At 47.0% G+C, this 21,236-nt stretch overlaps 1 protein-coding gene across 1 annotated transcript in view; it reads left to right on the top strand.

Moving 5' to 3' along the window:
* The window catches only part of Ints3 (integrator complex subunit 3), a 52,949-nt gene that overhangs the window by 10,194 nt on the left and 21,519 nt on the right, over positions 1-21,236 (top strand). The window contains exons 2-7 of the mRNA XM_004667195.2: positions 3,017-3,100; positions 6,973-7,056; positions 14,170-14,283; positions 14,539-14,623; positions 16,422-16,488; positions 20,300-20,444. Coding sequence (XP_004667252.1) covers positions 3,017-3,100; positions 6,973-7,056; positions 14,170-14,283; positions 14,539-14,623; positions 16,422-16,488; positions 20,300-20,444 — 579 coding nt within the window. The remainder of the gene's footprint in view (positions 1-3,016; positions 3,101-6,972; positions 7,057-14,169; positions 14,284-14,538; positions 14,624-16,421; positions 16,489-20,299; positions 20,445-21,236) is intronic.

Here is a 21,236-nt window from a genome sequence, read left to right on the forward strand (position 1 = left end):
AGAGTGAGAGAAAGAGAAAGACAGAGAGAGAAAGATCTGGCACACCAGTCTCAGCCATTGCAATCAACTTCAGACACATATGTGACCTTGTGCATCTGGCTTACATGGGACTTGGATAATAGAATGTGGGTCCTTATTCTTCGCAGGCAAGAGCCTTAACTGCTGAATGATGCATCATCTCTCTAATATCCCTTCTTTTTTTATCTTTTATTTATTTATTTGTTTGTTTGTTTGTTTGTTTGTTTTTTCGAGGTAGGGTCTCACTTTGGCTCAGGCTGACCTGGAATTCATTATGTAATCTCAGGGTGGCCTCGAACTCTCGGCGATCCTCCTACCTCTGCCTCCCGAGTGCTGGGATTAAAGGCGTGCACCACCATGCCCGGCATCTTTTTTTTTTTTCAAGGTAGGGTCTTGTTCTAGCTCAGGCTGACCTGGAATTCACTGTGGAGTCACAGGGTGGCTTCGAACTCACAGTGATCCTACCTCTGCCTCCCAGTGCTGGGGTTAAAGGTGTGCTGCCCATCTTTTTAAAAATATTTTTATTTATTTGCAAAGCAAGAGAGAGAAGACAGACAGATAGAATGGACATGCCAGGGCCTCTAGCCACTGCAAACAAGTTCCAGGTGCATGAGCCATTTTATGCATCTGACTAAAACCTCCCTAGAATGTTAAGCATGTGCAGTGTTAGGGTGGCCTTTGAACAAGAGTGGCCCTTGGAATGGCTTTAATGCAGGTGTCCCCACCCTTGTTTGCCAAGAGACCTTGGTAGGTTTTAGTTTGGCCTTTTGATCTTTGTCTTTTTTTTCCCCCCCAAGATAGGGTCTTCCTCTAGCCCAGGCTGACCTGGAATTCATTATGTAGTCTCAGGCTGGCCTCAGACTCACCGCGGTCCTACCTCTGTCTGCCTCCCGAGTGCTGGGATTTAAGGCGTTTGCCACTGTGCCTGGCTCATTCTCACTTAAAAAAAATTTTTTTTGTTTATTTTATTTATTTGAGAGTGACAGAGAGAAAGAGGCAGAGAGAGAGAGAGAGAGAATGGGCGCGCCAGGGCCTCCAGCCACTGCAAATGAACTCCAGATGCGTGCGCCCCCTTGTGCATCTGGCTAACATGGGTCCTGGGGAATTGAGCGTTGAACCAGGGTTCCTAGGTTTCACAGGCAAGTGCTTAACCACTAAGCCATCTCTCCAGCTCACTTTTTTTTTTTTTTTTTTTTTCATGTGACAGGATTTCAAACAAAAAGTAAAGAGAGGCCTGGAGAGATGACTCAACAGTTAGAGGTGTTTGCTTACAAAGCTTGATAGCCTGTAAACACCAACACCCCTGTAAAGCCAGATGCACAAAGGGGCCCACACGTCTGGAGTTTGTTTGCAATGGCCGGAGGCCTTAGTTGGTGTGCCCATTCTCTCTCTTGTTCATATATACACACCTTGGTTTTTCAAGATAGGGTCTTACTCTAGCCCAGGCTGACCGGAAATTCACTATGTAGTCTCAGGGTGGCCTCGAACTCACGGTGATCCTCCTACCTCTGCCTCCCGAGTGCTGGGATTAAAGCCCTATTCCACTACTCCCAGCTTGATTCTTAGTTTTTATGTTTGTGTGTTTGTTTGTTTGTTTGTTTGAGAGAGAGACAGAGAATGGGCACCCTGGCGTCTAGCCACTGCAAATGAGCTCCAGATGCATGCAACACCTTGTGCATCTGGCTTATGTGGGTCCTGAAGAATCAAATCTTGGTCCTCAGGCTTCACAAGGAGGCACCTTAGCCACTAAGCCATCCCTCCAGCCTGATTCTTAGTTTTTAAAATACCTTTTTTTTTTTTTTTTTTTTTTTTTTTAATTTCAAGCCTAGTGTGGTGGCGCACACCTTTAATCCCAGCATTCAGGAGGCAGAGGTAGGAACATTGCTGTGAGTTTGAAGACAGCTTGGGACCACTGAGGAGTCCAGGTCCAGGCTGAACTAGAGTGAATAATTTCAAGCCTGGAGTCATATATACATTTATTTTTATTTTTTATTTTTTGGTTTTTCAAGATAGGATCTCATTCTGGTCCAGGCTGACCTGGAATTCACTATGTAGTCTCAGGGTGGCCTTGAATTCACTCCATCCTTCTACCTCTGCCTCCCAAGTGCTGGGATTAAAGGTTTGCGCCACCAAACCCAGTTTCAATTCCTGATAGCTGAGGATGATCTTTTTAAAAATATTTTATTTATTTATCTAGGAGAGAGACAGACACAGAGTAAGTATGAGCATGCCAGGGCCTCCTGCCTCTATATGAACTCCAGATATCTACATCACTTTGTGCATCTGGCTTTATGTGGGTGCTAGGGAATCTAACACAAGCCATCAGTAAGGAAGTGCCTTTAAGCATTGAGCCATCTCTCCAGTCTCAGAGGATGGTCCCGAATTTTTAATCCTTCTGTCTCCACCTCCCAAGTGCTCATGTGCACTTTTTTGTTTTTATTTATTTACTTATTATTTTTTTTAAAGACTTTATTTTTACTTATTTGAGAGAGAGAGAGAGAGAGAGAGAGACAGAAGGCATGCCAGGGCCTCCAGCCACTGCAAACGAACTCCACACACATGCGCCCTCTTGTGCATCTGGTTTACTTGGGGTCTGGGGATTCGAACCTGGGTCCTTTGGCTTTGCAGGCAAACACCTTAACTGCTAGGCCATCTCTCCAGCCCTGGTTTTCTGAGGTAGGGTTTCACACTAGTCCAGGCTGACCTGGAACTCACTATGTAGTCTCAGGATGGCCTCCAACTCTCGGTGATCCTCCTACCTCAGCCTCCTGAGTGCTGGGATCAAAGGTGTGTGCCACCACACCCGGCTTGCTTTGTTTTAAATTGCAATGTTAGGTGCTAAGGATTGGACTCGGGGCTTCAAGCATGCTTAGACAAACACTGCCCAGGAGCTACACCCACAGCAGTCTTTGCTTTGTCAGGGAGGCAGAGTCAGAGGGTGATGGGCTGGAAGTTCTTGACGTGCTGTCAGACAGTCTGCCTGTTTTTGCCCCTGCAGAGGTTGGAGAGATGTATGAGCATTGTGACAGCAATAACAACGGGTGTGTCTGAGAGAGAGGCCAACGACGCCCTCAATGCTCACGTGAGTATCCTGTTCTCACCATGTCTGCTTGCGCTGAAGCTCAGAGTTAAGATGGAAAGACTCAGTGCCTGTGAATTAGGGACAAGTTTATATCTTGACTCCCAAGTCCAGGCTTTCTAACTCTTCTCTCTTCCTTTGAGAGCCCATCTTTTTGAATCTTTATGTATGTTTCAATAGTTTTTTGGTTTTCTGCAAATGAACATCAGACACTTGCATACTTTTTTTTTCCAAAATCCGTGAGGGATTATTAGACTTGCATACTTTAAAAAAAAAAACATTTTTATTTATTTATTTGAAAAAGAGGAAGAGAGAGAATGGGTGCACCAGGGCCTCTAGCCACTGCAAACAAACTCCAGACACGTGTGCCCCCTTGTGCATCTGGCTCACATGGGTCTTTTGGTCCATTCGCAGGCAGACGCCCTAACACTACGCCATCCTTCCAGCTTTTGCATACTTTTTGTGTGTAGCATATATGAGTGGCTTGGAGTTGAACCTGGGCTGGCATGCTTCGTAACTAGCACCTTTCTCCACTGAGCCATTTTCCCAGCCTTAACTTTGTTTTGTTTTTCTGAGACCAGATCTTGGTATATAGCCCAGACTAACTAAAACTCACTATTTGATTTGATCCAGAGCTGGCCTCAAACTCATTCATCTGCTGCTTCAGCCTCCCCAGTGCTGTGATTACAGACATACTATTATGCCCAACCTAAATGACAACTTTTTTGTGTGATTTATTTATTTATTTATTTGAGGGGGGGGAGAGAGGGAGGGAGAATGAATGGGTGTGCAGGGCCTTGAGCCTCTGCAAACTCCAGGTGCATGCATGTACCATCTTGTGCATCTGGCATATGTGGGTCCTTGGGAACTGAACCTGGGTCCTTTGGCTTTACAGGCAAGTAACTTAACTGCTAAGCCATTTCTCTAACCCAGTGACAGCTTTTTAAAACACTCAGCTCTGGGGCTGGAGAGATGGCTCAGCGGTTAAGGTACTTGCAGAGCCTTACCACCCAGGTTTGGTTCCCCAGAACCCATGTAAAGCCACATGCACAAAGTGGCACATGTGTCTGTACTTGCTTTGTAGCAGCTGGAGGCCCACGCCCCCTCCCTCCCTCCTTCCCCCTCCCCCTCCCCCTTTCTCTCTTTCTCTGCTTTAAAGTAAATAAAAATATTTGAAAAATTAACAAAACTTTCAGCTCTAGAAATTTTCCTTTGTAAGTCATTCTCATACATTTTATCTCTTACATTTCCAACGGTCTGTATAGTTGGAATGATTTTTATTTATTTTTCTTTTTCAATGCAGGGTCCCTCTCTATCCCAGCTGACTTGGAATTCACTGTGTACTCTCAGGGTGACCTTACTGCAGTCTTCCTACCTGTCTCCTGGGTGCTGGAATTAAAGGCATGCGCCACCACACCCAGCTGATTTTAATATTTTTATTTATTTATTTGCAAGTGAGAGAATGGACCAGAGGGTCTTGCCATTGCTAACAAACTCCAGATACATGTACCACTTTGTGCATCTAGCTTTACACATGTATACATGCACCTGGGCCATCTTAAGCTGAGCCAGCTCTCTGACCCTGAAATGATTTTCAGTAGTGTATATAGATAATGATATATATGTATGAAAATGCCATTGTAAAAATATTACTTTGTATACTAACTGAAAAAAATAACTAAAAATGATTTACAAGGCTGGAGAGATGGGATGGCTTAGCAGTTAAGGTGTTTGTCTGCAAAGCCAAAGGACCTAGGTTTGATTCCCCAGGACCCACATAAGCCATATGTACAAGGTGGAGCTCGTTTACAGTGGCCAGAGGCCCTGGTTTGCCCATTCTCTCTCAAACAAAATAAATAAATAAGTGAGTTAGAATAATCTTGTATGTTTAAATTATTTACTATTAATTACAAATATATACATATATATCTATACAAACACACACACACACACTTTTTCATATTTTGAGGTAGGGTTTTATTCTAGCCCAGGCTGACCTAGAATTCACTATGTAGTCTCAGTCTGGCCTCAAACTCACAACAATCCTCCTACCTCAGCCTCCCAAGTGTTAGGATTAAAGGTATTCACTACCATGCCCAGCCTTTTTATTTATTTATTTTATGCAAGAGAGTGAGAGTGGATGAAAGAGAGAGAATTGGCGAGCCAGGGCCTCCAGCCCCTGCAGGTGAACTCCAGGTGTGTGCGCCCTTGCATGCATGTACAACCTTGCACATTTGCGTTACCTTATGTGTCTGACTTATGTGGAATCTGGAAAGTCGAACGTGGGCCCTTAGGCCTTGCAAGCTAGCCTAAACCACTGAGCCGTCTCGGCAGCCTCCTTCTAGAGGTTTTGGAGGCTTCGTGGCTCCCCAGCAGTCCTAGGCTGGAACAGGCAGGCCTGTCCGTCCATCACAGGTTCTTCTAGAAGCTCCCTTTGTGTCAAAAACTGCTCAGGTCTGCTCAAGCTGCTGGAGGAGCAGTTCTTTTGTTTGGCTTTTCCTTTTTTCTTTATTTTTTTTTTTTTTCGAGGTAGGGTCTTGTTTGACCCAGGCTGACCTGGAATTCATTATATCTTCTCAGGGTGGCCTCAAACGCTTGGCGATCCTCCTACCTCTGTCTCCCGAGTGCTAGGGTTAAAAGTGTGTGCCACGACACCCGCCTGCTTTTCCTATTTTAAGCACTCTTTATTTTTTGCCTCTGGCTTCAAGAGGTTAGAGAAAGCAATATGGCTTTTCCTTTCTCTCCACCTTTTTAATTTTTATTTATTTATTTATTTATTTATTTATTTATTTTGGTTTTTTGAGGTAGAGTCTCAATCTAGCCCAGGCTGACCTGGAATTCACTATGGAGTCTCAGGGTGCCCTTGAACTCTCGGCGATCCTCCTACCTCTGCCTCCCGAGTGCTGGAATTAAAGTCATGTGTCACCTCACCCACTTTCCACCTTTTTTAAAAAAGGCAGTAGAGCTAGGTGTAGTGGTGCACACCTTAATCCCAGCACTCGGGAGGCAGAGGTAGGAGGATCGCCGAGAGTTGGAGGCCATCCTGAGACTACATAGTGAATTCCAGGTCAGCCTGGGCTAGATTGAGACTCTACCTCAAAAAACAAAAGAAAACAACAAAAATACAGCAATAGTTAGGCTGGAAAGATGACTCAGTGGTTAAGACACTTGCTTGCAAAACCTGACAACCCAAATTTGATCCCAGAGCCAGAGTGCCCATGTAAAGCCAGATGCACAGAGTGGTGCCTGTATCTGGAGTGCATTTGCAGTAGCTGGAGGCCCTTGCACACCCATTGTCTCTTTGTCTTTCTTCTATTTCTGCTTGTACATAAAAAAATAAAAATAAAAAAATTACTTTAAAGGCAATAGGCATATTTAAGAGGTGATATTTCGGGCTGCTGAAATGGCTTAGCAGTTAAGGTGTTTGCCTGCAAAGCCTAAGGACCCCAGTTCAATTCCCCATGACCCACATAAGCCAGTTACACAAGGGGGCACATGTGTCTGGAGTTCGTTTGCAGTGGCTAAAGGCCCTAGCGCACCCATTCCCTGTTTCTCTCTCAAATAAATGAATAAATAAATAAAATATTTTTTAAAAAATCTGTGCGTGGTGGCACACATCTTTAATCCCAGCACTTTGGAGGCAGAGGTACGAGGATCACCATGAGTTCGAGGCCACCCTGAGACTACATAGCGAATTCCGGGTCAGCCTGGACTAGACTGAGACCCTATCTTGGAAAACCAAAAATAAATAAATAAATAAAATTGATCTTTTCCCCCTGCATGTTACCCTGGAGTCCCAAATATTCTGGGAGGAATTGTGCTCAAACTTTCTACATGGGAGTGACAACTAATTATTTTCCTTTCTCACCTTTCAGGTCTGCAAAGGACCCCCCCAACATGAGGAGATCTGTCTGGGTCTGTTTACTCTGGTCCTCACTGAACCTGCCCAAGCCCAGAAGGTATGCTGCCTACGGCTCTGGCGCCACAGTCTCTTCCCAGAATGACCTGGGACTCTAGGGAATTAGCCATTTAATTTTTGATGAGTTATGAATTGCCTTGTTCTCCAAATATAATTTCAAGTCTCTTTATTCTCAGTGAGTCGATTATTCTCTGGCTAAAGTCCTTTCTGTCCTCAGACTCAGAAGTTAAGCGAGAAGAGAGTTGTGAGAGTGAAAAGCACAGATTTCAGTTTCAGGTGTAGGAGGTGAGGCTTTGAAGGCTGCCATTTGTCTGAGGGAATGGAAGCACTCAGTTGTGACAGGTCCATGTGTGCGAGCTCTCATCTAGAAGAGTGGGCTGTAGTCTGCAGGTCCTACCACTGCGGTGAGCAAAAAGCAGGCTGAGGGCTAGAGAGCTGTCTCAGTGGTTAAAGCTGCAAAGCCTAATGACCCAGGTGTGATGCCCAGGTTCGATTTTCTAGTACCCACGTAAGCCGGATGCAGTGGCACATACATCTGAAGTGGTGTGCCCATTTTCTCTGTGTCTGTCTTCTCTCTCTGCTTGCAATTAAAATTTATTTTCTTTTTTATTGACAACTTCCATACTGACAGACAATAAACCATGATAATTCCTCCCTTCCCCTACTTTCCTCTTCACAAACCCACTCTCCATCATATACCCTCCCTCTCTCCATTAGTCTCTCTTTTATTTTTGTTATTATTATTATTTTTGTTTTTGTTTTTCGAGGTAGAGTCTCACTCTAGCCCAGGCTGACCTGGAATTCACTCTGAATTCTCAGGGTGGCCTTGAACTTGCTTCACTGGTCCCTCCAGACTGCCCCGCATCCTGGCCACGGATGGCAGAGGATGCTGGCTGCGCCCCCAATTTTTTTTTTTTTTTTTTTAATGCAGGCTTAAAATTGCAACAATTTAGAGTGGGTGGCTTGATGTAGTGACTCAGGTGGCACTGGAGTGTGCTGGAACCCCACTCCCGATGAGTGCTGAAGCAGCCTAGTCTGTAGTTGTCTTGGACAGGTCTCCTTTATGCAGAGTGGTTTGAGTGGGATGCGTCCTCGAGGTTAGGGACAAGGCAAGGCAGGGCCCAGGGAGATGGGTTAGTGGATAATGCCATACAACTCTTGAGAACCTGAGCTCGAATCTCCATACCCAGTGTAAAAAAGCAGGAAACTGTCGTGGCAGCTTCTGTAATCCCAGTGCATGTGTGGTGAGAAGGAGGCAGAGACGTGTTTCAGTGGCAGATGGAACGGCGTCCTCTGACCTCCACATGCACACGCGTGCACTCCCATGAGCACATGTCATGAATACCACATATAAACTTAATAAGCATTTTAAAGAAAGGACTAGAAAAGCAGAGGACTCGGAGCTCTCTTGGACCTTCCCTAGACAAGGTGGAAGGAAATAGGTGTGTGATTTTGGCAGCTTTATCTCATCCCTCCACAATGTTCCAGCTTACCCATAAGGCAGGTGTTTTTGTGTTTTTTTTTTTTCCTAATTTTATTTTATTTTAAAGAGAGAGAGAGAATTGCTGTGTAGGGCCACAGCCATTGCAACCTTGTGCTTGCATCACCTTTGTGTGTCTGGCTAATGTGGAATCTGGAGAGTTGAACATGGGTCCTTAAGCTTTGCAGGCAAGCGCCTTAACCACTCAGCAAGCCATCTCTCTAGCCCCCCAAGCTCTTTTTTAAAAATTATTTTTATTTATTTATTTATTTTCAGAGCGAGAGAGAGGCAAACACAGAAGAGTGAGAGTATGGGTGTACCAGGACTTTTTGTTTGTTTGTTTGTTTGTTTGTTTGAGGTACAGTGTCACTCTAGCTCAGGCTGACCCAGAATTTACTATGTAGTCTCAACATGGACTTGAACTCATGGTATTCCTCCTACCTCTACCTCCTGATTGCTGGGATTAAAGGCATACGCCACCACGCCTGGCTCCAGCCCTTTAAAAAAAAAATTTTTTTTTTTCAAATAAACAATTTTATTTTGTTAAGTAGAATGTTTGTATGGACACATCATGTGTTGGTACCATTATTTCCCTACTCTCTGACCCCATTGGGATTGCTAATACTTCCCATGGGGATTGTAGGTTATGAGTTGTGAGAGCAGCAGTTAGTCATTGTGTTGGTGGGGGCCAATACCTCGGGATATTCCCTCCCACTCTGTGGTTCTTATAATCTTTCTGCCTACCCGCCCCCCAAGCTCCCTGAGCTGTGGTGGGTGTGTTTTACGTCTACTTTAGTGTTGAGCTCTCAGCATTTTGAGTCTCTGTTTTCATACGTTTGAGCGTCCTCAGTGTCCGTCTCCATCACCCTGTCGCAGGTTGACAGGCTCGCCGTGGAAGCAACGCTCTTGCTCATCTCACTAATTCCTCTGTGGTGTCACCTGGGTCCTGTCTGATAGGTGAGGGGTGGTGTATCTCCTGGGTTCTCACTGCCTTCAGGAGAAGAAAAGGATTCTCCAATGGATAACGAGGTCAATGTAGGTTAAGTGGAATAAGTATTGTTAAGTAAGAGAGATTTTGATGGGTGTAGCTTCTCTTTTGGCCAAAGACTAGTGGGAGGTTCTCATTAGAGTCCATGATCTTGGTCTCTGTAAGATTCTGCTTCAGGTCTCAGTTCCAGCTGTGGATTCCTTTCCACTGAGTGGATCTCTTAGCCAGTCAGAGAGCCATTGGCCCCCCACTTAGGCTGGGTGCCACCATTGCACAGGTGTGTACAGCTTGTCAGGCCGGTTGCTTTCGTATAGCGGTGTCCCCGCTAGCTGGATCTGTCCATGTTCTGTGTCTTCAGCAAACAGGTGTCTTACCTTTACTTAGGTGGGCAGTCAGGTGCTGTGACAGAGCCTATCTTGTCTTGTTCAGGGGGTCTCCTATCCTCCCCAAATCCCCCCATCCCTCTTATCTGTCCCTCAAGCTGTCTGTCAGGTGTGCCTGCAACTCAGGCTGTTCCAAGTTAGGGACCACAGATGAGGAGGAAGATGTGGTTGTTAGTGATAATTTTCATACCTGTACTTAATGTGGCTTTTGTTGTCTTTTTCAAGGTAGGCTCTCACTTTAGCTCAGGCTGACTTGGAATTTACTATGTAGTCTCAGGGTGGCCTCAAACTCTCAGCAATATCTCCTACCTATGCCTCCCAAGTGCTGGGATTAAAGGCATGCGCCACCATGCCCAGTATTTCTTTTCTTTCTTTTTTTTGAGGTAGTTTCTCACTCTAACCCAGGTTGGCCTTGAACTCGTGGTGATCTTCCTGCCTCCTAAGTATCACCATGTGCATATAATGTATCTTGATCTTAATTCCTATTACTTTTCTTTTGGTCCTCTTCCCCCACCCCTTGCACTGAACCTGAACCCCTTCTTTCTAAGTTAGTCTCTCTTCTATTTTAATGTCTTTTTAATTTTTGTTTTGTACCTCCTCCATCACCCATGACAACATGCTAGATAGGCCCAATATTGTGCAGGTGATAGTAGTTACTGTGAGGTCATGAATGCAGTAGCTACCTCATATCCAGAAGCTAGCATTCCAAAGCACTCCTCCCTATCCTTCTGCTCTTTTTTAAAATTAATTTACTTGAGACAGAGAGGGAGACAGGCAGAGAGAGAAAGTGAGAATGGGTGTGTCAGGGCCTCCAGCCACTGCAAACGTACTCCAGATGCATGCATCACCATGTGCATCTGGCTGACATGGGACCTGGAGAATCTAACCTGGGTCCTTAGGCTTCACAAGCATGTACCTTAACCACTAAGCCATCTCTCTAGCCCTCGGCTCTTTTGTTTTGTATTGTTTTTTATAAGTAAGGTCCTGCTCTAGCCCAGGCTGACCTGAAATTCGCTATGTAGTCTCAGGATGGCCTTGAATCCATGGCCATCCTCCTACCTTGCCTCCTGAGTGCTGGGATTAAGGGTGTGTTCTGCTATGCCCGTCTTCCTTTGGCTCTTATATTTTTTCTGCCACCTCTTAAGCTCAGTGTTCTCCACGCCTTGTGGGGTGTGATAGAGATGTCTCATGTATTACTGTTACTTCTTCTCAGTACTTTGATGAGTTTTAAGTCTCCCCAGTCATCACTGCCATCTCTTGGGTTGAGTTAGAAGTTCCTCCTAACACTAAGGGCAAAGATCAGCTGGTCCTGAGGATATATCTCTTTAGAATGGTTCTGCTAAAAAACATTTACAGCCATGTGTGGTGGCACCGTCCTGGGAAACCAAACCTGTGTCCTTTGGCTTTGCAGGCAAGCACCCTATCCACAAAGCAATCCCTCCAGCCCCTAACCTCCTCCTCCTCCCCCTTTCTTTTTAGTCAGTTTGAATATTGATGTAAGAGACAGTTCAGCATGAAATCAGGAATTCGACCGCCTGGACTTTATTGTTGTTCTGTTCTGAGACTCTCTCGCTCTGTAGCCCAGTTGGGAGCTGCCATGCTCAGGCCTTGCCTGGATTTAACTCTTTCCTCTAATCTCTTATGTGATCAGGGCCCAGCTGTTCTAACCTTATGATTTCCTCCCCTGTAAAAATAGAGGTAATAAGTGGCACCTATGCAAAATGCAGTTATATATACACAATACGGTCTGCACACAAAGTTGGTGAATGTTCTGTGGTTAGTATTATTTTGTTGTTGTTTTGAGGCAGGGTTTCATGTGGCTCAGGCTGACCTCAAACTTCCTGTGTAGCTGAGGCTGACCTTGAACTCCTGATCCTCCGCTCTCTACCTCCCGCGTGCTGGGGTGACTGGGGTGTACCCAGCGTTTGGCCTGCTGCCATTACTCTTGCATCAGCCTTGCTTCCACCTTCAGAGGTTTCTGTCTAGAAACTACCTGCTCACTTTGGACCCTTTTGGACGAGATCATGACAGGATAGAACTCAGCAGGCTAAGGAGGCTGCTAGTGAGGCCCCCTGAGGTATTTCTGCCAGAGTGTGACCTCACTGAAGAGGTGGGGAAGAAGCAGTGCCCCTCACAGAGAAAACCACCTGCCTCCTGTGTCTCCCCAGTGGTAAAGGCGCAAAGGGTACCACCCTTCCACTCACGCTCTGTAGTACTTGGCCAAAGCAGAGGGCATTATAGAGAAAATAAGAAAGACATTCAGTTGAAGTTCAGGTTTGGGGGTTGGGGAAATGGCTCAGTGGCTAAGGAGCTTGCCTGCAAAGCCTAACAACCTGAGTTTGATTCCCTGGTACCCACATAAAGCCAGATGCACAAAGTGGCACATGCATTTGGAGTCTTTGCAGCGACTTGGAGGGCTGGTCATGCCCTATTTTTTTCTGTTTGTCTCTTCTTTCTGTTTATATAAAGAAAAAAAAATATTTTTTGTTTTTCGAGGTAGAGTCTCACTCCAGCCCAGGCTGACCTGGAACTCACTATATAGTCTCAGGGTAGCCTCGAACTCTTGGTGACCCTCCGACCTTTGCCTCTCAAGTGCTGGGACTAAAGGCGTGCTTATCACGCCTGGCTAGAAAAAAAAAAATATTTTAAGTTCAGGTTTTGCCAGGTGTGGTGGCACATGCATTTAATCCCAACACTTGGGAGGCAGCGGTAGAAGGATCTCTGTGAGTTCCAGGCCAGCCTGAGACTACATAGTAAATTCCAGGTCAGCCTGGGCTTTAATGAGACTCTACTTTGAAGAAGAAAAAAAAAAAGCCCACTTTTTCCTGGAAGTGGTAACACATGCCTTGTAACGTCGGTACTCGGGGCTAGATGAGAGGATTGTCATGACTCTGGTCTACATGGTGAGTTCCAGGGCAGCCTGGGCTACAAAGTGAGAACCTATTTCAAAAATAAAAAAGGCGGGGTATCTGGGGATGTAGCTTAGTGGATGAAACACTTACCACTCAAGCTGGAGTACCCAAGTTTGACACCATAGACACCATATCCCATATAAAAAGCCAGAAGTTGTTGTGGGACGGCTGGATGGGAGGCGGAGACAGGAGAATTCCCCAGAAGCTCATGGTGAGCACAGCAAAGCACAGCAGGGTGAGAGAGCCCTGCCTTACATGAGGGGGCAGGCGGGCAGCTCAGAGCAACCAATACTTTGTCCTCTGACCTGTACACATGTGCCAGGTACACATGCACACACTCACGTGAACATATACAAATAAATAAGTACATTATTTATATTTGTTTATTTGAGATGAAGAAAGTGGCAGAGAGAGAAAATAGGCATACCAGGGCCTCCAGCCACTGTAAACAAACTCCAGACACGTGCGCCCCCTTGTGCATCTGGCTTCTGTGGGTCCTGGGGAATTGAACCTGGGTCCTTTGGCTTTGCAGGAAAGAGCCTTACCCACTAAGCCATCTCTCCAGCCCTACATTTTTTTTTTTTTTGAAGTTCTGATTTTGTTTTTGAGCAAGGGTCTCACTTTTTAACTCAGACGGGCCTTGGTCTTATGATTTTTCCTGCCTCAGCCTCCCAAATGCTAGGATTATAAGCATGCACCACCATGTCCAGCTAAGAAAATTCAGGTTTGGGTCTGTCCTTTGTCCCAGACCTGACCTCTTAACATTTCCTGTGCTATATCTGGGTAGGTCAGAGCCCATCTAAAATTCTCTGGGTTCCTTTTCGACTTGTTCAACCAAACCCATTTGGAGTGACCTTTTACTAGCGGATGAAAAACAGATGGCCTCTGCCTGGTTTAACTCAGCTTGTGGCATCAAACAGTATGACATTGCCTAGAAGAGAGGTAGAGGGACACGGGAGGGACTAGGAGCTTGGTCTAGCAGGCTTTCCTGCCTTATTAGCGGATAGTTAATCCTTCCCCCCTGCCCTGCCCCATCCTGAGAGACAGAGTAAAGAGTAGGTTTGGGGTAGAGGAGCCTGTGGATAAAGTATCCACGATGGAAAGTGTCTCACAGCTGGTCAGTATGCCACAGTATGACCACTGGGGGAGAGGGGGCTGAGGGGATGGCTCAGAGGTTAAAGTTGCTCACCTGCCATTTATTTGCAGCATAAAAGACCCTAGTGTGCCCATACACATGCACCCATGCACACAAATATCTACATACATACACACACACACACACACCAAAAAAAAAAAGTTAAAAAGAGACTAGGACCAGGGAGTCAACTGTTGGTGGGGTCAGGAGCCTTATCTGCACTTACTGGTTGCTCACCAACCTCACTTCCCACAGTGTTACCGGGACCTGGCCCTGGTGAGTCGCGACGGCATGAATGTTGTTCTGAACAAAATCAACCAGATGCTCATGGAGAAGTACCTGAAGATGCAGGACACCTGCCGCACGCAGGTAAGGCCAGAGAGGGCAGCGAGGGTCCAGGAGCTGAGCCTCCACTCAGCATTGGAGCATGTGCTCTGCTCTGCGTGCACAGGCCTAGGGTTCAATCCCAACTCTGAAAAAAAGGAAGCCTCCAGGTCAAAGACCTAACGGTGGAAATGGATCCTGTCCTAGTGAAGTGGGGAGGGTATGGAAGGTGCACCCTTACCACTGTGAGCCTCCATGGCCGTCCTTTCTCAGACTCAGGCAGGGCTTCTCTCTCCGTAGTTGGTGTGGCTGGTGCGGGAGCTGGTCAAGAGCGGTGTCCTGGGAGCGGATGGCGTCTGCATGACTTTCATGAAGCAGATTGCAGGTGAGGTAACAGGCAGCAGCATAAGAAGGAAAGGAGCCCACAGCTAAGTCTGGACAGTGGAAAATAGCTATGTGCCCAAGGGACTTCATTCTTGGGTTTCTTGGACCATTTCTGATACAGACGTCTTCCTGCGAGATAAAATTGTTGAAAAATCACAGGGAGGCTGGGCGTGGTGGCACACGCCTTTGATCCCAGCACTTGGAAGGCAGAGAGGTAGGAGGATAGTCAAGAGTTCGAGGCCACCCTGAGACTACATATTGAACTCCAGGTTAGCCTGAGCTAGAGTGAGACCCTACCTTGGAGGGGAAAAAAGTCACAGGGAGGAGCCAGGTATGATAGCACATACCTTTAATCCCAGAACTTGGGAGGCAGAGGTAGGAGGATCACCATGAGTTCAAGGCTACCCTGAGACTCCATAATGAATTCCAGGTTAGCCTGCCATACAGTGAAACCCTACCTTGAAAAACAAAACAAGAAAAGTCATAGGAAGGCTTTGAATTAATGAGTCTTGCCTTGTTTTTTGATTTCCTGCCAGATCTAAGACCTGGCAGAATACTTCACCAGTCTTTTGGATTAGGAAGGGGTGAGGAGAGATGTGAGGGAAAATCGCTGGTTCCCGTTTCATTATGCATTCAGAAACCTAGGTCTTCCCAGGTTCCACTGCTGTGTTCTAAACACTTGCTCCCAAATCATGAGATGTGATTGGGACCAGTCTGAGAGACAAACAGGGTTACAGAACAGACCCTGACATTTAGGTTGTATAATTATCTTGGCTTCTGTGACATCTGTTAGCTACTGCATGTGACAGTGGCCTGCTGAAGCCACCTCATTTGCTTTTGAGATTGTGTATGTTTTGTTTTACTGCTGAAAAGCAAAACAAAATCATGATTATAAATAGAAAGCGATCCTGCTATTCTACCTCCCTGTTGCCACTGGGGCTGAGAAGTGAATGTGATCCTCCTGCCTGCTGGGCCCTCCCACTGAGATATGACAGCATCCACAGCCCTGCCATTGTTTTTAGTTGAGATAAGTGGTGGTGCTAGCCCAGGCTGGCCTGAAGCTCACAGTCCTCGTGCCTCAGTTCCCCGGGTGCTGAGATTGCAGGTCTGAGCCAGCATGCCTGGCTGTGCCTCCCCCTTCAAGATTTCCCATAACACTGACCCCTGTTTTATATATAGGACCGTCATCTACATGACAAGTGACTGTGTGCACATTGGACCTGGGGCACGGCACAGCGTTGTGCTGGATATTTTCTCTTCTGTCCTGCCACTTTCCTCCATGGTTGCCACTCCAGCCCCAACTTATCCCAGTAATCTGGTCTGACACACTGTATGTTAGTTCTGCCCTAGGAAGTTTGGTAGAATGAGCAGAAGATTGGTGTCCGAAGAAGAGGCGCTTGGCCTGTGGTAGCCCTGCGCTCAGGACTCAGGACAGCAGGCTCTGGGCAGCAGCCAGTGCCAGCGACTTCCACCTCTCAGGCCTGCTCAAGATGCCACCTTAGCTTTTCAGCCATGAGCTTCTCACATTTGCCTGTCTGAGACAGTCCTTTTCAAGGCCACAATGTTCCCACTGTAATTCTCAGTGTACAGAAAAGTAACAGTTCTTGTTTCTGGAAAAATCCACAACATTCCCTTCCTTTCTCGAGGTAAATGGGGAAACCTCAAAGCCTGACAGAAGAGAGGGCGACTGAGTGCATCGTAGGATGGGTGAAGACATGTATTGGATGTGTTGGACTAGCTGAGTCGCTAGTCAGAGCTGCTGTATTCTGATTTCTTCTCCCTACCCCCCTTGAAATCAGGTGGAGATGTTACAGCCAAAAACATCTGGTTGGCAGAAAGTGTTCTGGATATCCTGACGGAGCAGAGGTAGAGTCCGCCACGCAGGGTGGGGCAAGAGCCAGATGAGGCCATGAGGCGTGAGTATGGGAAGTGGGGAAGATAGGATCCTGTGGCCAAGGGCACCTAAGTGAGGCGAGAGGAAGGTGTGGCAAGTACATTGGTGACAAATGAAGAAGTGAATGCCATTGTATGTCCCAAGGGATGAAGGAATGGGAAAGAAGGACCTTGCTAGAATATCCCAGAGCCCAGAAAAAACTAGTTTCATCTGATAAGGGTTTATTTTTGACCCAGACCTCCTTGGAATGTTTATCTTTGTGGGGAAGTGAGGGGGAATGAGCTCAGCAGAGTGGGGCAGCCAGCCTCACGGGCCTGGCAGGTATCTCTTCCCCTTCCAAGCCTCACGGTCCAGCACATGCTCTTTTTTGGTGTGGCCCAGGAGCAGCAGGGGCGAAGGAGGAAGTAGAGGCCAGAGGACCCGCTGGGGGGCTCCAGGGTATAAGGCACATTTCAGAGGAGCCTGTCTGGCTTTCTGGCTTCTTTCCCTTCCTCGTCTAAATCAAGGACAGGCCAGCCATGGGGGCGCACGCCTTTGATCCCAGCTCTTGGGGGCAGAGGTAGGAGGATCCCTGTGAGTTCAAGGCCAGCCTGGAACTACAGAGTGAGTTCCAGGTCAGCCTGGGCTAGAGTGAGACCCTCCCTCAAAAAGACAAGAAAAGAAAAGATCATAGGCAGACAAGGACTGGTCACCTGGATTCTCTCAGGAATGAGGCCTTTCCCTGGTGCGATGGTATTTGTAGTACTTAACTTTAAAATCTTGTCCTGAGTAAAGACATCAAGTAGGCAAATGATTGAAAGGGCAACTAGTATCCATATTATCTTGGATTCAGAAGAATGGAGGGAGTCTGCATAACTCAAGCTTGTGACAGAGTCAGCTGAATGCTGCGGGCCCAAGCCTGAAAGGCATGCCTGCTGCGCAGCGCCACCTAGTGCTCTTGACGTGCTTGTGCAGCTGTCCTGCGCCCAGTAGCATGACATACTAGCAGAGAGCTTACTAGCAGTTTCTGCCAAGACTCTACTCTTAGATCTCTGTGTCTCTCTGTAGCCTTTGCATCTGGCTTACATGGGTACTAGGGAACTGAACCTAGGTTTTTTAGGCTTTGCAGGCAAACGCCTTAACTGCTAAGTCATCCCTCGAGCCCAGCTCTACAGCTTTTGGTTAGAGAACCTCACATTCATCTCTCTCTCCCTTCATTATACCATTCCAGGGTTCAGATATGTCCATCGCCTCTGCTAGCAATCTGCCTAAGAAGTGATTTGTTTTTCATTCTTTTCTTTTCTTTCCTTTCCTTTCTTTTTTGAGGTAGGGTCTCATTCTAGCACAGGCTGACTTGAAATTCACTATGTAGGCTCAGGGTGGCCTTGAACTCATGGCGATCCTCCTTCCTCTGCCTCCTGAGTGCTGGGATTAAAGTGGTGCGCCACCACGCCTGGCTTCATTCTTTTCGTGGTACCAGGTATCTGCTGTCGGCATACCTTAAAGCTGAATTTCCCATACAAGTGTCAACAGGCATCCCAACAGCAGCCCTGCCCCAACATATCTGGTCAAAGGGAGGTCCCTGAGGTTTTTTGTTGTTGTTGTTTTGTTTTGTTTGTGGGGTAGGGTTTCACTTTAGCCCAGGCTGACCTGGAATTCAATGTATAGTCTCAGGATGGCCATGAACTCACAACAATCTTCCTACCTCTGTCTCCTAAGTGCTGGGATTAAAGACGTGTGCCACCATGCCCAGCTTGAGATTTGTTTAAAAGAATGTTTTATTTATTTGAGCACACCAGAGCCACTGCAAACAAACTCCAGACGCATGTGCCACCTTGTGCATCTGGCTCACGTGGGCATTGGGGAATTGAACCTAGGTCCTTAGGCTTTGCAGGCAAGTACCTTAACAGCTAAGCCATCATTCCAGCCTAAGAGATCTTAAACTGTTCCAGTCCACTCTGTGCTGCTGACCCCCTTCCAAGTAGCCTGTCAGCCCCATGCTGCCAACCCTTGCAAGTGTCCTGTCCACCCTGTGCTGCTGACCCCTTCCAGTGTCTTGGGGCTGTGGCGCAGACCTGCCCCAATGTCCTTGGCTAGTGTTTTCATTTCGTGCAAGGAAAAGGCCAAGGCTAAGTGTGGTGTGCACCTGGGATCCCAGCAGGAGTGCTGTTGAAAGTTCAGACCCAGCCTGGGCTGCGTAGTGAGACCCTGTGGGGGGAGGAGGGAAGGAAGAAGGGAGCAGTCTTTAATTAGGTAGCATAAGTTCTTTTCCAGAATCAGGATGTTGCCTGCTTAAATAATTAGACTCCCTGTCTTCTTCCTGCAGTCTCCTGCCTTCCAGCAGGGGTGCCAAAGCTGAAACAAACTGCTTGGCATTTGGGGACAGCATTAGCTTTAGGACTCTCACCACTGCCTTTCCTTGTGCCATTATTAAAGCAGTAGGGAACAAATGATTTGTTAATTTATTTTCCCAGTCAAATTCTAAAACTCCTGAGGAAAGGGGCTTTGCATTACAAATCAGGTTTAAGGGCTGGAGGGATGGCTTAGTGGTTAAAGCATTTGCTTGCAAAGCCAAAGGACCCAGGTTTTATTCCCCAGGACCCATGTTAGCCAGATGCACAAGGGGGTGCACACGTCCTGAGTTCGTTTGCAGTGGCTGGAAGCCCTGGCACTCCCACTCTCTCTCTAAGTTTTACATGAAAAAAAAAAATCAGGCCCGGCGTGGTGGCACACACCTGTAATCCCATCTCTCAGGAGGCAGAGGTAGGATTGCCGTGAGTTCGAGGCCACCCTGAAACTTGATAGTGAATTCCAGGTCAGCCTAGGCTAGAGTAAGACCCTACCTCAAAAAAAAAACAAAAAAAACCAGGTTTAAGCCAGGCTGGTGGCACACGTCTTTAATCCCAGCACTTAGGAGGCAGAGGTAGGAGGATTGCCATGAGTTTGAGGCCATCTGAGGTTACACAGTATATTCCAGGTCAGCCTGAGCTAGAGTGAAACCCTACCTCAAAGTCAGGTGTCATATATATATATATATATATATATATATATGTATTTTTTTTTAACTTATTTATTTTACTTATTTGAGAGACAGAGAGAGAGAGAAAATGGGCATACCAGGGCCTCCAGCCACTGCAGACAAATTCCAGATGCATGTGCCATTTTGTGCATGTGGCTTATTTGGGTCCTGGGAAATCAAACCTGGGTCTTTTGACTTCTCAAGCAAATGCCTTAACTGATAAACCATCTCTCCAGCCCAAAAATCAGGTTCATTTTATATTATTTATCCCTTTTGAGTGAGAGAGGCAGATAGAGAGAATGGGCACACCAGTGCATCTAGCCACTGCAACTAAACTCCAGACGCATGCACCCCCTTGTGCATCTAGCTTAAGTGGGTCCTGGAGTTGTACTTGGGTCCTTAGGTTTCACAAGCAAACATAACTGCTAAGCCATCTCTCCAGCCCAGGTTCTTCTTTTTAAAGTTGTGATTTAGGAGCTAGGCGTGGTGGCGCACATCTTTAATCCCAGCACCCAGGAGGCAGAGGTAGGAGGATCTCCATGAGTTTGAAGCCACCCTGAGACTACATAGTGAATTTCAGGTCAGCCTGGACTAGGGCAAGACCCTACCTTGAAACAAAACAAAACGTTGTGATTTAGGGCATGTAGTTCATTATCTGAGGGCGGGGAGATGGCGAGAGAGAGCAGGGCAGGGCTCTGGCATGGTTGACCATAACGGCAGGCGTGGTAGAGGTGCAGTGGTGAGGAGCAGGGAGGTGAGGTGCGGACGCAGTGTCTCCTCTGCAGGGAGTGGGTGCTGAGGAGCAGCATCCTCATAGCCATGGCTGTGTATACCTACTTGCGACTCATCGTGGACCACCACGGAACTGCCCAGCTCCAGGCCCTGCGGCAGAAAGAAGTGGACTTCTGTATCTCACTGCTTCGGGAACGGGTAAAGCCTCAGGGGAAGATCACTATGAGGAATGAGACCTGGCGGGCTACCCCTGTAGGTTTTATGCATCTGGGTCAGAAATGCCTCATTAGAGATGCAAGTGGTTCAAGTCCTGGTATTTCCAGCATCTCTGCAGAGGAGGAGGAAGGAGGAAAGTCAGTGTGGAACGACCCTCGTTCTTGGAAATGCCCCACATCACACTGGCTGGTCCATTTCAGGAACACTGTTGGACAAGTGGTGCAGACTGGCCTTGTGGGCCCCGCTAGGCCCCCGCTTGTCCTCTATAAGTGACTGCCATGGTCAGGCGGGGTTGTAAGTTGTCAACCGTCCTTTCTTTCCAGAGCAATAAGCCTCTTAGAGTAACACCCGCTAAGAAAGTAATATCAGATGCAGCTCAGATGTCCACTGTCCAGTTGCATCAGCCCCATGCCCCTCATCAGTATCATTTGCAGTGTGCAGAAATAGATGTTGGAATGTTCTGTTGGACACTGTGAACGCTGGGGCAGGATCAGGGCTCTATTTTGCAGCTCCATCCTTTTGAAGTCTCGGTCTCCCTTGAACACTAGAGCGGAGAGGGGATATCTTAATGTGAAAGGTGCCAGGGCCCGCTGACCTGGTCCTCGGCACCACGCCCGGCCCCAGCTGTGTGCCCTGAAGAGCTCACGGCCAGTCCCCTTGGCTCCAGTAGACTTCACACATAGTCCCTTCAACCCTTTCCCTCCCTGGAACATGTTCCTTGGCCCTTCCTGCAAAGGTGAACAATCCATGTTTTTATTCTTTTTCATCTCCACT

Source organism: Jaculus jaculus, chromosome 19 (genome assembly GCF_020740685.1).
Source record: "Jaculus jaculus isolate mJacJac1 chromosome 19, mJacJac1.mat.Y.cur, whole genome shotgun sequence".
NCBI classification, from domain to species: Eukaryota; Metazoa; Chordata; class Mammalia; order Rodentia; family Dipodidae; genus Jaculus; species Jaculus jaculus.